The sequence below is a fragment of the Malania oleifera genome, chromosome 9 (assembly GCF_029873635.1).
Source record: "Malania oleifera isolate guangnan ecotype guangnan chromosome 9, ASM2987363v1, whole genome shotgun sequence".
NCBI lineage: Eukaryota > Viridiplantae > Streptophyta > Magnoliopsida > Santalales > Ximeniaceae > Malania > Malania oleifera.
The window spans coordinates 1,263,884-1,279,719 of NC_080425.1; the positions used below are offsets into that span (position 1 = coordinate 1,263,884).

Genomic DNA, 15,836 nt, shown 5'->3' on the forward strand with positions numbered 1-15,836 from the left:
TTGTAAGATGAATTAATTTGCATGTTATTGAACTAGAATGAATAGGAGAACACTTGTATTCCATGTTTAGCGTGCTGTCTGCAAGGAATAGGATGGGACATGGGTTGACTCCTTCAGTTTCATGAGTTTTATGCTTTTTCTCCCGGTAGTCTGGCCCATGTAAGAGTGCTTAGTCTATGCCTAACCTTTTCATATTTGTTTTATGCTAGATTCATTCATCTTAACAAAAGTATCATTCAAACTCATGCGGCAAGCAGGCAGTGATGGTTTAAATTTCCCATCTTCTATTGGTGAATCGACTAAATGAGAATAATTCCTGCCTCCAAGGTCAACATTTGAATGATCAAAAGAATAAATCTTGCTTGAACAAGCCATTCTTGATGAAAATTGGATAAGAAACAAGGTTGTAATAATTAACCAAAAGGTTCCGCTCCAATTAACAACATCGACACGAATAGAAAAAGACATGAAAAAGATTACTCACTCAATTGTGCACGGATTGGGGCCACCAGCACATATTTTCCATCATAAACAGATTGTACAGCACCAGCAGCCGATGCGGAGACTTAACATTACCATAACATATTCCATTTATCTAGATTCTACATCTCTACCTCACCATCAGCCAATGCTACTAATCCCTACGATAGTCACAAGACTTCAAACACATCGATAAATTCTACAGGGTACCCACCATCCATGTAAACATGAATTGAAGCTTGATCCGCATTTTCTTTTGCACACGCTTCATTTCTTCTCATGATTTGCCAGCAACAAACATGTGCGATGCGCCCTTTTCAGGATACAGCCACTTTCCAATTGGCCAGGTCTGCCTTGTAGTCGTAGACTATAAATACCTGGGTTGGTATGCTATGAAGAAGCTGGCACTTCAAAATCCAACTTCATATTTACCGTCTCCTATCACGAGCCATCGATTTCACCTGTTTAGTCCTATTGATAAGGCAAATGGTGAGGATGTTTCCCAAAAAAGGGAATTTTTTAACCGCAACTTGCAACTTGACTGCTCCTTCCACAAAGACATTGCTAAAGCTAACAAGGCCCACATTTAGAAATATAAAAGGCAATACTGAGAAAAAGCAATCTAAAGATTTTTTATGTAAAAAATGATTATTTCATTCAGGTTCGGCTGATTCTTTTCAGACTCAATCAAATCAAACCTGGTACGCAGCACTAGGAAAGGTGGGGGGGGGGTGGTGTGGCTCATGGTTTCAAGCCTACTATGGTAACTTTCAAATGAATAGTTGTACCATGGGAAGTTCTCACATGGCAAATTCAACACAAAACAGTATCAGAAAAGACCATCTCAACCCAAAAAATGAGAATTCATTGGGTTTGCCACATTATTAATCACAATTGCCAGAAACAAAACCTACAAAACAAAACCAATATCAATCACGCCATCCCCTGCCAAAACAAGCAAACAACCAACAAAGAGCAGGGAAGAGGGAAATTAAAGAGAAGAAGGGGCAACCATCATAATCATATTGAAGCTTAAACTTGTTCTAATACATGCTTACCATATCCAGCAACGCCATGGATTTTTTTTTCTTGCTAGGCAGCAATGTAGTGGATTTTAATTTGCGTTTAACTATATTGAAAGGCTATGACGTGAGTTAAACATGGCAACACCTGCTCCAGCTCCATCACATGGTTCCTTGGTCAAGCATTGCACTAAATATGGTGGCAAATCTGTGCAATTAATCAATTCTGTCAGTAACTTTAACACGCCCAATTACCAACCCAACCCCCACCCCCCCCCCCCCCCCCCCGGCGGGAAAAAACCCCAACCCCAAAATAAATAAATAAATAAAAGGATACATAATAAATAATAAATAAATTATCAAAGAATTATTAAATACAGCCAACAAGTTCAAGTTCTTCATTGCCCTCCAAGATGACAGTTTACAGTATAGCAGAAATGACAAGGCCACAATCAACTCAGCAGAAAGTTTTCCTCAACGAAATATGCAGACCTCCCATGAGAGACAAAGCTACCCCAGAATTCCAAAAAGCATGCCAAGTTCCCATTGGGGATAGAAAGTAATGGTGTATGTTGAGATTTTGATTAAATGAATTACCTAACTTGAAGATGTCTCCCTCTATTTATAATACAAATCAAATACATTCTAATGACCATAAAACCCTTACTAACTCTCACTAACATATGAACACACTTAACAATAATACTAAAAGACTAAAATAACCTTCAACGCTCCCCCCAAGCTGGAGCATAAATATCACATGCTCCTAGCTTGTACAAATAAATTTAACATGAGCAACCCCCCCCCCCCCCCCAAAAAAAAAAAGCTTTGGTAAACAAATCAGCAAGCTACATATTGGACTTCACATAAGCTCTAGTAATGAGCTTCTGCACAAGTTTTTCCCAAACAAAATGACAATCGACTTCAATGTGTTTCGTTCGCTTATGAAAGACCGGGTTGGAGGCAATATGAAGAGCAACTTGATTATCACACATCAACTCCATAGACAGAAAATGTGGAAAACTCAGTTCTTCCAATATGATCTTCAACCAAACAAGCTCACAAGTAGTGTGAGCCATAACTCTATATTATGATTCAACACTTGACCTAGTCACCATAGTTTGTTTCTTACTCTTCCAAGAAACCAAATTACCACCAACCAAGATATCATACCCAGTTGTGGGTCTTCAATTGGAAGGCGATCCAATCTAAATTCGTGTATCCTTGGATATAAGTGTGACCCTCATCTTGATATTAAAGACCTCTCCCAAGTCCCAAGTGCACCCTTTGAGATATCTCAAGATGCAAATTACTACGTCCAAATGACTTGTCCTTTGAGAATCCAGAAATTGACTCACAACACTTGTTGCAAAAGATACGTCCGTCGAGTGATTGTAAGATAATTCAACTTTTCAACAAGTCTCCAATATCATCCAATATTAGACAACAACTCACCCATATCCGACACTAACTTCCTGTTAGGATCCATGGATGCATCAACCAGTTTGGATCCCAACAATCTAGTCACATCCAATAGATCAAGAACATACTTTCTTTGTGACAAAACAATTCCCATATAAGATCTTACTTCTAAACCCAAGAGTATTTCAATGATCCCAAATCTTTGGTTTGAAACTTGATCTGTTGAAAATGTTTAAGATTTTGAATACCTTAATCATCATCACCTGTAATAACAATATCATCCACATCCACATACAATATAAGAAGGATCCTACCCAATGTAGTATGGCAATAAAACATAAAGTAAGCCACTGCATATCATCGAAGGCCAACTCAAGTACAACAGCACTGAATTGACCAAACCATGCTCTATGAGATTGTTTTTAACCATATAGTGCTTGAGCCGACACACTAAACCTAACACCCCCTGAGCAACAAACCCAGACAATTGCTCTATATAGACCTCCTCCTCAAGATCACCATGCAAGAAGGCATTCTTCACACCTAATTGATGCAGAGGCCAGTGAAAAGTGATAGCTAAGGAGATGAATAGACGTATTGATGTAAGTTTGACAACCAGAGAAAAAGTGTCGAAATAATCCAAACCATACACCTGAGCATACCCCTTAGCAACAAGATGTGCCTTCAAACGAACCACGAAACCATCAGGACAGACTTTCACAATGTATACCTAGCAACAACCAACACAAAATTGTCAAGAGGAAAAGACACCAAGTCCCAAGTATCATTATCATGTAAATCATTCATCTATTCAACCATGGCATTCCTCCACCCAAAGGGGGCTAAGGCTTTCGAAAAAAATTTAGGAAGGGTAGCAGATGATAGAGCAATAACAAAATAACAATAGGAGGGTGATAAGAAATCGTAGTAAACATAGATGGAAATGGGATGTTGTGTGCATGTGTGTTTACCTTTCCAGACAGCAATGGGAGGATCAACATTGGGGGAAGTATAATCATCAGACGAGGAAACCAAAGGCACGGTAGTAGAAGCTAGAGGGGATTCTCTTCATTGGAGCTGCCATCTTGAATATACCTGCAAATTAGGATGTTCGAGATTATGAGAAGGACTCAAACCACATGGAGATACAGGTAGTTGATTAGGTAAAGGACCACAAACTAGAATCTAGAGATTAAGCAAAAGAAGAGACTCACTGAGATCAGAAGCATTTAAGGATTGAGTGTAGTAAGGTGTAGACTTAAAGAAGGTAAAATCTGCAGAAACAAAGAAGCGATGCAGCGTAGGACTATAATAATGATACCCCTTTTGAGTACATGAGTAAGCCTAGAAAGACACTTTATAGCATGAGGATTCAACTTAACCAACCCGAGAGTTAGTTGATGAACAAAGGACACACACCCAAATACACGAGGAGGTAAAAAGAATAGAGGTGAATTAGGAAAGAGAATGGAGTAGGGAATTTTACACTAAGAATAGTGGATGGCATCTTGTTGATAAAATAGCAAGCAACAAGTACAACATCACTCTATAACAGTTTAAGTACATGCATTTGATAAAGTAAGGTGCAAGTGATTTCAAGGATATGTTTATTTTTCCTTTCTACAATCCCATTTTGTTTAGGAGTGTGGGCCGGCAAAAGATGATTGATGAACAATACTAAACCGACTCACATAAGTAGTGAATTGAGTACTAAAATACTCTTTAGCATTATCACTCCAAAGTATTCAAACTGACAAACCAAATTGAGTCTTTATTTAAGAACAACAGGCACACAATATATGAAATAACTCATAATGATCTTTATTAAATATAGCCAAGTCATCCTTGAATAATCATCCACAAAGATCACAAAGTACTAAAAACCCAACTTGGACACAACTCTACTAGGACCCCAAACATCAATACGGACTAACATGAAATGGCTTGCAACCTTTTTATTTACTTGAAAAGCAAAAGGGACATGATGATGCTTTCCCAACTAACAAGCCTCACAATCAAGACTAGACACAGAACTCAAATCAGGAACTAGATGTTTCAACTATTCCAACGAAGGATGAACTAAGCAACAATGAATTTGGAGAGGTGTGGCAGCAGCAGTGTCGGCTGTAGAAGGACATAGCAGCTCAAAGGGATAAAGTCCACTAGCTTCATGCCCCCCCGCCAATCATCTTCCTTACCTTTAAATCTTGAATAACCATAGAATCAGGGAAGAATGTTACTAAACAATTCATGGATTTGGTAATATTGCTAAAGGTATAAGATTGAAAGGAAACTTGGGAATATACAAAACCAAAGGAAGAGAAATAGAAGAAGTGGGATTTACAATCCCAATTCCTTTAACGGCAGTGGTAAAATCCATCAGCAAGAGTAGCACAAAGTAAATTCGCAAGATACTGAAGGGTAGAGAAGAAATTAAGTATACCTATGATATGATCAGTGGCAGCAAAGTCTATAACCCAAAGACTAGGATGAGAAGTACTGGATGACAGGCATGATGCGGGCTTACCTGTTTGGGCAAATGATGCAAAGGGAAGAGAAGCTTGTTGTGATGCTTGATACTGCTGGAACTAAGAATACTCTTCCTCAAACATAGATATAATATATTGCCCCCCACTAGGGCCCAAAGGTGTGGAATCAGTGGTGGTTGCATTGACAACATGTGAAGGTCTACCATCAAGATACCAACACTGCTCAATAGTAAGATTACCTCATCCATAATGTGCACACTTGCGAGGAGTCCCTCCACCTTGTCCATCTCTACCACCACAACCACTCAAACCACCTTGATAACTTCCGTGGTTGTTTGCTAAAGAACTAGAATAACCATGTGTGGCAAAGGTTGTCCTTTTAGACCCACATGCAAGAGCAAGAGAATGTGTGCTAAAGGAAGCACGAAGGACATGAGAATAAACACTGACAAATGATGGCAACTTTGAACTACTAAGTATCTGAGAATGAACTGCTTCAAACTCGGGTTTCAAGCCTACTAGAACCCGAAGAACTGTCATCTACTCCTCTGCTTCTGCATCTCACAAATGTAAGCAATTATAGGTTGCATGACATTAAGCTCCTCATGAATACGTTTCATCTCTCCAAAATAATTTGCAAAGCTCCTGTCTCCTTATTGTAACTGAAAGAACTCTTGGGATAAATCATACGTAAGTGTAATGTTACTAGAGTACTGAAACTTGGCATAATCCCAAATCTCCTTGCATGTATCAAGATGCATGCACATATGTGCAATCTAGGGCTCCATCAAATTCCACAAAAGGCAAACAATCAATGCATCTTCCTGAATCCACACCTCTTTTCTCTTCTCGTTAGAAGGATCAAATTGGAGCAAGTGGTCATATTTTTCCTTATTTTGTTAAATAAACCAGAACAGCCTTAGACCATTAAACTTAATTCTTTCCATCCAACTTTACAGTTTTTATTTGTGGCAGTGATGAAGGAAACCTGTTTTGGGGATTTATAGACTCCATCCCAACACTCACAAACCAGCAGCCGCAAAAAAAACAATCAAAACTAATCGGGACAACCACAAATGATGCGAAGCACCGAAACAACCATGGATGAGGTGGACCACCTACAAATTGATATAGTACTGCCATAGTCTCACAAACCAACTTATGAACACTGCCACTACTCCAAGAAACTCACAGAAAGCCTTTATAAACACTGAACAACAGCTAATGGATTACCACGATCGCATGGTCGAAGGGGTTGGATCTTTACGAAAAAATATGCCCTACAGCTTGATAATATGGTCTAGGGAAGGACCCAAAACATGGTGGAGGAAAAACTCAAAAAAGGTGGCCTGAATCTCTCTTAAGTGCCAGCACGTGGGGTCAACATTGTTGGCAATCAATCGGAGCGTGGCAGGCAGGGGGAGTTTCCAGCGACAGGATTTTGTAGGGCTATGTTTCAGAGGCTTTTGTTTTTGGCTAGATGGTTGGTTTTGTGATATAATGAAGGGTTAAGGTGGTTATGAGAAGGGCAGCGATGGGAGGGTGTTTTCTGGCAATGACTGAGTGTGACAGGGTTTAGGTTGGATCACGCTCTGATACCATGTTCAGATTTTGATTAAATGAATTACTTAACTTGAAGATAGGTCTTTCCCTCTATAATACAAATCAAATACGTCCTTACTAACTCTCACTAATTAACATACTAACGCACTCAATAATAATACTAAAATACTAAAATAACCTTTAACGATGTAAATAAATTTTTATTCTAAATTTTTTGCCCTGCTAGAATTGGAATCATTTAAATAAATGCACATAATATAAACTTCCCCAGATCAGAGATCTTCACGAGTTTTGTAACAGCAAAAAGAGGTGCATTAGACTTTGGCAAGTACAAGAACAAGGAGAGAAATTAATGACAAGGGCAACTAACTAGGTGGCAGCAACAAGGGACATGGCCATGACAAAAATGGATGAGGGAGAGAACCACGTGAGGGAAACTACTGTTTTAGCACGAAGCTGACCTAAGGGAGAAGCACACTATTCCCCCCCCCCCCCCCCCGGGGGGCCTGTGGTCATCACTCTATAAAGCCACAGCTAAGAAATAAAAAAATAACAGGGACAAGTGAGAGCGACAAAGCCTTATATTCTTCTCGTTCTTCCTCACCTTCCTTTGTTTAGATTTTATTTTCTTTAGTGATCATCAGAAGTGTTATTCAACATTGCCACACACACTTCCACTCACACAAACCCAAAACACATCAACAACTACAACCAACAAACAACTATTCTCCCATAATTCTTGATGACAAGTGAGTAGAGGCCTTTGAGCTGATTTGTGTGGTGATTGGTATGGTGGCTTTGATTTGCAACAGTGGTGCTCAAGATGAGTGTTTGTCACTAGCAATCAAGTTTAAATTTGGCCATTTGGGTGTGCAAGGTCTTAGCGTGCGAGTGATTTTAGAGGAAGATGGGAAGTCAAAGAGATGAAGAGGTAAAAGGATTGAGGCAATTTCTTTTTCTTTTTATTTTTTTGACAAAAAAAAAATAATATCATTAATAGAAAAGAGAGAAAATTAGAAAGACCAAAGAATAAGACCTCCTTCGAAAAACTCCAAGAAAAACAATTACAATAATGTGATTCAGGACAGCATATGTAACTCCCTAGCTTAGGTCTGCCAGGGAGCACTGCGTCTCTCCTCCTCCACCTGGACCAGACAACAGGGGGGCGGGCCTTATCGGACTAAGACTGGTCCTACAGACCAACACGTATCTTTTTCAGTGTGTTTTATCTTCACTCACACACTTACTGAGAAAACTTCCCAAGAGGTCACCCATCCCAAGATTGCTCCAAGCCAAGCACGCTTAACCGTGGAGTTCTTATGGGAAGGTTTTCGAAAAGAAAAGTGCACCTTATTGATATGGGTAGTAACATCAAATCCTTTTAATTTTTTCTTCCACGGGGTATCACAGCATAAGCGAAAAAAGAATAGATAGAGAAATAGATACATCAGAGGGAGACAATAGTAAGAGAATGGTGGTAAACAAAGAAGAGGAGAAGAGAATATAAAGGGAAAGCAAAGAAGAGGAGAAAGAAAGAAGAAGGAAGAAGTGACATGAGAAGGAGAAGAGAAAGAATCAGATATGAGAGAGAATGTTGTCAGATTCAATCAATCATTCTAAAGTTCCTTACCTTACATCATAAGCCCTATATTTATATGAAACTAAGAAACCCAAAATTAAAGCTATGAAAGATAACAAAATAACCCCAAAACAATAAAAACCATAAATAAACCCCAAAGTAACTAAAAATCACCGAAATAAACAAATATCCCCAAACTATTATAAAACCCCTAATTTTTAAATCATCAAACAAATTATGATTTCCTAGAATTATCCCCAAGAAAAAAATCCTTAGTTTTCATATCATCAAATGAAACATGATTGCCTCGAATAATCTGCAAGCAATCCTCCATCAAACTCCCCTTGTTGGAGAAAGCTCAACATCGAATTTTACAATGGTGCAACAAAAGCAGGGAATATATATCCATGAGTCATCCAACTTGCAATTTCACATTGTCCATTTTCAATTGACATGCAAATATCGACAACAAATTATTGAAATTCTCCTCAAGATTCCCAGTCCGATCGGTTGATTGGTGAAGAATTATCACACAGCTGAAGTTGATTCAAGGCTTAGGGCCTATGTGTCACAAACTTATCACAAGATTAAAAAATTCCATCCTTTAAAAAGCTCTTGCTTTGAATTAAATTCCCAATTTTAACTTTGAATTTTGCTGCTTGCTCCTGGACCCTTCAACTAGAAATTTCCTTCCATTGCATTTGCTTGCTCTTCAAGAATGGCATCATGTGAACTACTGTTACAAGGTCTAAATTTTCCACAAAATTTCCCCACTATGATGGCACCAAGTCCTACTTGATTCGGCCAATGGAATACAATAAAACTCGCTGGTTTATTGTCTGCAGGTAAAGAGGCAAAACAAGCATGCACATAAGCATAGAATTTATAGGGGCAACACATCCTAAAATTTAATCTTTCATTAAGACAAAGGAAACATACTCTATTATATGTAGGAACACACACACACAAAAATTACATGGTATTTGGGGTATGCAATGTGTCTACTTAAAGTAGTTGACACCCCCAACTATCAAATGACTTGCGGTCCGCGATCCCAACTACTTAGGTATGTGCAGGATGCGACCAACATGGGCCAAGAAGGCATTCACTAACAGTTTCTTGCATGGTTGGAACAGCGAGAGGTGTTGGAAACACAACAAATTCCCTCTAACATGGGGAGTGTTAGCTAGCCACCACATAAGGTCAACATGTCAACAAGCCCATGTCTTTGACTAGAGATCAAGTCTACAAGTCAAATCTCTGTGCTATGCATAAATTCCTTTCAATTATGCCACCTCCACACATGAGCATGCAGCCACACAGCATATGATGCATCTGACAAGCCACTAAGTTGATTGCCCACACATTCTACAACATAACCGTACAACCAATGTAATAACATGGATAGAGACAATGGCCTTAACCATGTCGATCTTTAACCAAGCTGAGTGTCTATCAAGGTATGCCAATAATCATTGACTAAGAATATTATGTGCTCCCTCCAAACAAAATAGTGGATATTTAGAAACTCACAAGATAGAGACCATCTCTTTACACTAGCTTGGTATATCCTATACGGCCTAATTGTTTGCTCGACCATGTCAAATGATCAAGGGGCTCAAAAACCATCTCCACCAAAAGACACCAATGTCCTTATTTGGAGATTGTCAAAGTAATCCCCATCTACTTCTCAAATTGCCATAATGCTCCACCTCTTTCTCGACTTGCTTCCGCCTTTAGCAATCCTTTCCATTTCACCAAGTAGTAGGTCCTCATGTTCTTCTTACTTTGTTTCTCAATTCTATGATCCTAAATTTTATCAATGTCCTTGTCAAACTATTTTTTATTATTATTGGTGAGGCTCTTTTTGCTTGTCTCCTACTTACATTCAAGAGATCTACATGGAAAGATTTAAGAAAATTGACATGGAAGGTTGGATGTACCATCATCAACTTCAACCTATGGGAAACATTATCCACTTGTTTCTGCGTTTCAATGGCCCATATGATTGAACGAGTCTAGAATCTTCCAATGAACCAAGTGTCTCTGTCACTAACAATATCCTCAACCATCCCAAAGTGTTTCAACATAGCCTTGAAAATAATTCTACAGCCACCTTTGCAAAACAAGTGCATGAGGCTATAATGAACACTATATATTTAGAAAATTGGTCTAACACGACAAAAATAGACAGCAGATCCTTCCGCTTTGGAGATCCCACAATGAAATCCATATTCAAGTTTCTCCATAGCTTCTTTGAAATACGTAGAGGTTTTACCAATCCTACTTGCTTCGGCCTTTTCAATTTGTTTTGTTGGCAAACAAGACATGTTTTGAATAAACTTCCACATCCTCTCCATCTTGGGCAATAATAGGACCTTGCTAACAAAGCAAGTGTTCTTTCTCCTCCAAGATGTGCATCGTACAGACACTTCTCTCAACAATTCATTCAGAAGCCTGCTAGTTGAAGGTACATAAAATCTACCACCCTTGGCACATAGAAACCCATCCTCAAATGAGTAATGATGCACAGTGCCATCCTGCACCATCTGTTGGTGCCTATTAAATCAAGTGTATGTCTCTTCAATGTCTTGAATATTATCAACAAAGCTGCAACTCTAACTCAATAAGGGTTGGTGCATAGTCCTCTACGAGCACATCAACCACCTGATTCTGCTTTTCTGATCTATGAACCCACACAAAATCAAACTCTATCTAAAACTCTTGCCAACGAGCTTGCTTTGGCAAAAACTTCCATCTAAGCTTTGAAAAGACGCATTAGCTACATTATCAATCGCCCCTGTAAGTCGAGTCCTAAAGAGATAGTGTGTCCATATCTCTAGACAATGCACCATAGTAGTCATCCCCTTCTTGTGAGTGGAATACCTTGCTTAAAAAAACCTTCAATTCTCTACTCCCAAAGGCTACAGGATGCCTAACTTGGACAAGGACATCTCTAATAGTTCTAACGGAAGCATCATTATGCACCTTAAATGGCAGATCAAATACAAGATATTGCAACCTTTTAAATTTTAAAGATACAACCATCTTCTGTTCATCAAAGACACCCTAATGTCCATATCCATTTCCTATCCTTTTTCAGCAAGTTAGTGATAGAAGCAACCTTTTTGAGTACCCCTACGTTAATTTCCATAATAGTACCTCCACTTTTTTCATTGGGTAAGCAAGGACAAGTCAGCAACCTTTGAAGGTGCAGGCCAATCGAGGAAAGCTGAACTTTCCTTCCAAACATTCAAATCTCGTCTTTTGCTTACTCAATGCCCTAAGAACATCCCCTTTTGGCAACATAATTCATGTTTTTCCTTCTGAATACACAATTGAATTTCCTATAACTTGGTTAACACTTTTCTCAAGTCCTGCACATGGTCCTCCAGGAAATTGTTGTAGAGTACTCAGCAATTTTGTATCACATGCAATCATGTGAGTCAATAGAAAAGGGCATCCTCAGGCCACAAGGCTCCCTATTTTGCGAGGGTAAGGGAAGCTTTACCCCTACATCTTATGCAGAGAGGCTGTTTCCTTGGACTCAAACCTGTGACCAACCGGTCACAATGGAGCAACCTTACTGCTGAATCAAGGCCCGCCCTCAGTCATGTGATCCAGTATTTGGTATGTTACGTCACCTTAGTATAATTCAATCATAATATTCTTATTTTCTTACAATAAATTAATAATAAGAACGAGTACATTGTTTACCTTGTTTGCAAATATTGACACATGGATTGCTAAAAGAAGGTAATCAATGCTAAAGACATTACCTTTCAGATCTGATGTAAGTGTTCTCCAGGGAGAATGTCACTAGATATGGTTTCATTCTTCAAGGATGCTACAGAGCTGAGCTGATCCAGACTGATATAATTCAAATAGAAGTTGCATCATCCTTAAACCAGAAATTCTGAACAGCAATTGTTAGTGGCTTATTAAGGATGATGGATTAGGCTGAAGACTGCTGCCCAACTCATGCTCCACTTTAACCTCAAGGGAAGGTTCTTTCATGCCATTGCTTATTGGGATGAAATCTAACCTGAGAAATATGACATGATGGAGTTACCTTCAGTGAATAGTATGCTCATATCCAAAAATAACTGTCAATGTCAGCTTTATTAATACTTGAGCCAGCTGTCGTAATAAACCCAACTGTAAGCCTTAACACCCCCTCCTCCCTTCTTTTTTCTTTTTTCTTTTTTATTTTTTCTCTCATTTGAGTTGCAAATGATGGCAAGTGATGAGTATCTTTAAGGCCTTTAAGGTATGCTATAATTCCCCTCATGCTTCTTTCTTCATTGATGTTCTTTAAAAGCAATTATGCTCATTCCTCCAGGGTAGTTGGAATCATGAAACAATGGTTTGACAACTGAGCACACGTGGATTATTGATTTGATTGTGGCAGAGATTATTAGTCCCTCCCCTGCTCCTCCCTACCTCTTTGTGCACATGCACATGTACACGTGTTTCTGACAAATATGGATGATGCAAAGTCATCACTATCACCACCACAATCAAAACAAAACATGGAAAGTAAACACACAGACGTCAATTGTGAAGCCTTGTTTCATGATTTTCACCGCCCACAAGTCAAATGGTATTCAATATGCCTACTGAAAATAACAATTCATGGGAAGACAATCATAATCAATTGCATGCCTCATCAACTATCTGTGTGTGTGTGTGTGTGCGCGCGCGCGCACGTGCGTGTGTGTGAGAGAGAGAGAGAGAGAGACCCAGTTTTGGGACATCCAATGAGAGTGTAAATATAATAATCCAACATATTGGAGCATAAAAAAGCTCCAGTTCTGTACGGAACCACACTACCTAAAGTCAATGGTCAAACTCTGTCCGAATTTGATCCGCACATATGCCAAATTTTCTCATCAGCTCTATACTCACTGCAATAGTTGACCCAGCAGTCCCAGAAAAGCCAAGTGATGCACAGCTGCAAACAGTTTCCTCTATGTATAAAAGTATATCAGGCAATAACTGAAGAGGACAATGCTTGTTTATCTCATTCAATTGATCCATACTCTTCGGAACCAACCCAGACCTCTTACTATGTCCTGCAGCTAGAAGTTTCTTTGCAGCTTGTATCACCAATTCATCATCTTCTCTTAGAACATGCATCTTAAAAGAAGCCGTGTCTCTAGCCAAATCCCCCAAGTAAATTCCAGTCCAGTTGCCTTCAGGAAGATCAGTCATAACAAAAATATGTACAGGTAGAGGAGCTCTCTGCCTCAAAGGCTCCAGAATTTCTTTTAACCCCAAGAAAGTAGCCTTCCAGTGGTTTTTGAACTGCCCATCTAACAATCTGAGCTGTGCACAAATGAAAGGAGCCTTTATTATCTCAAGAGCAAATTTCCGTCCAGCGCTCATAATTTCAGGAGCAAATGGAAGAAACTCAATCCCATGAAGTACAGATTGTATCCTTTGGTCACTTGGAGCTTCATGAATATCAATGTACAGCTCCGAGCCTTTGTATGGGGCTGTGAAAAGGCTCCCAAATGCAAGAACAGTGGCCAATTCTGCTGTAGAACCAGGTCCAAGAGTCCTATATACATCTCGACGTCTCCTAACATACAAAATTTTCTTCTTTTTCTTGAGTTGCTCATCAGGCTGGAATGAATCCAACAGTCCATCTCCATCTTCCTTTTTGTATGTCCAAACTGTTGTTCTGCAGTCTTCATCTAAAGCATATAAACACTTGTCCACATTGCCATCCAGCCCAGACAATAGAGATCCACATTGTCTTAAGCTTTCAAACAAAGAAGATTGAGTACTTGAGCCATTGAAACAAGTGAAATCAAAATTCACACCACACCATAAGGACACAAATTCCCTGAAATCCATGGTTTGAACCTTGAAAGAGGACTTCAGGGAAGAAAGATCAATAATATCAGCCATGGAGATATACCTGCACCACAACTAAAATTGATTTAAAAATGGGATATGACCCTAAATCTAAATATTAAAAAAACAATATAAGACCTCTCTCAGCTCTGAATCCCCATAGGAAACTAGTCATTTTATTTTCAAACTTTTTGGAACTAAGGAAAAAAAAAAAAAACTCCTTCAGCGCAAGAACTCCAATACAATTCTGCAATGTTTTACCTTTCAAACTAATCTTCACAAGAGCAGAGCAATTCAATGTACATTTATATATTAAAATAATCATATAGAGGCCCTATGAGCACCAAAATCCAACCTTACGTCATACTTCGAACTTCGAGGAAATGCGAATGCCAAAGAATCCAAATGTTAAATGATACATACATCTCTGAATGAGTATGAAAGCGAGCGAGCGAAAGGAAGCGCAACTGCACTTACCTGCGATTCCGAATAAGTTCCATCGCATGTTCCCAGACGGCCATCCGAAGTTCCGACGGATTCGAAACTCTAAATTTAGGGCAACTTCCCAGAGCAACAGCGTGGTGATCCAGAACAGGAGGCACAATCAGAGTTCGATTCAGAATAGCGGCCATTAATATCGCATTCTTGAACTCAGAAAGCTGATTGCTGAACCCGCTGTGGGGGGCGTACCACAAGAATCTCTCTTCCAGGGCTTGTCCGCTGCATTGGGGAAATTGGGGCGCGAGAGGTTTTCTCGAGACGGAAAGGAGAGATCTGGAACTGCGATTGCAGGAAAAGACGATGAAGACGATGAAGATGACGGAAAGGAGTGTGAGGAGAGAGATGGATAGTCGCGAAGATCTATGAACGGGTTTCTTCTTCCATCTGCTTCTGGAGAAACTGAGTCTGTCCATGTCTTCTCTCTGCGATGGGGTTTCATCTCCCATGCCCATCCTTTCTTATACTACTTCCACCCAAAGCCAACCGAAACAGAGAAACTTCTAACTAAACACTATTCATGACTCGTCGGACAAAATTTAAAACGACGATGTGATCGCAACAATAAAGCAAATAAGTGAGAATGAGATGGTATAAGATTGATTTCTCAACTTTTTTAAGGGTATATTTGGAATTTCACGTTCATTTGCACTTTACCATATTACCTTCTTTTCTTTGATCTTTTGATGTATTTTTATATTTTTGATATTACATAAGTTAATAGTGAGTTTTAATGTCTAGGTTTCTTTTAGGTTTATCAGTTGCTTCCCTACCCTTGAATCATAAAATTAATTTTTTGGCTCGAAAGTATATTATATTTACAATAAGTTCTTTTATTATCATAATATTTGAATCAAGTTATTAGATGGACATCTTTTTTTTTTTTTTTTTTTTGCCTAATGAACGGTGCTCATCATATGA

General features: G+C 39.0%; 1 protein-coding gene across 11 annotated transcripts; it reads right to left on the minus strand.

Moving 5' to 3' along the window:
- Positions 1-358: 358 nt before the first annotated feature.
- On the minus strand, positions 359-15,481 carry LOC131163763 (O-fucosyltransferase 30). Of its 11 annotated transcripts, XR_009139115.1 has the most exons (6): positions 14,895-15,410; positions 13,464-14,481; positions 12,335-12,600; positions 3,896-4,019; positions 1,539-1,710; positions 359-951 (listed from the first exon to the last, which is right to left on the minus strand). XR_009139115.1 is itself a non-coding variant. In XM_058120501.1 (3 exons), the coding sequence occupies exons 1-2, from the start codon at positions 15,368-15,370 to the stop codon at positions 13,395-13,397; spliced, it is 1,563 nt and encodes a 520-aa protein (XP_057976484.1). In that variant the 5' UTR covers positions 15,371-15,410; the 3' UTR covers positions 359-1,710; positions 13,389-13,394. The 11 variants fall into 11 exon arrangements, 3 of the variants coding, with proteins under 3 accessions (XP_057976484.1, XP_057976485.1, XP_057976483.1); XR_009139112.1 differs by lacking the exon at positions 3,896-4,019 and having other exon boundaries at positions 14,895-15,480; XR_009139114.1 differs by lacking the exon at positions 3,896-4,019 and having other exon boundaries at positions 359-1,390.
- Between the last annotated feature and the right edge of the window lie 355 nt (positions 15,482-15,836).

What these genes read in the sequence shown, in the direction of transcription:
- LOC131163763 (XM_058120501.1), bottom strand. Translation starts at nt 15,370, where the DNA reads ATGGGCATGGGAGATGAAACCCCATCGCAGAGAGAAGACATGGACAGA. An exon ending in GAACTTATTCGGAATCGCAG is followed by an intron (nt 14,482 to 14,894) that starts GTAAGTGCAGTT and finishes GTTGTGGTGCAG; the next exon opens with GTATATCTCCATGGCTGATA.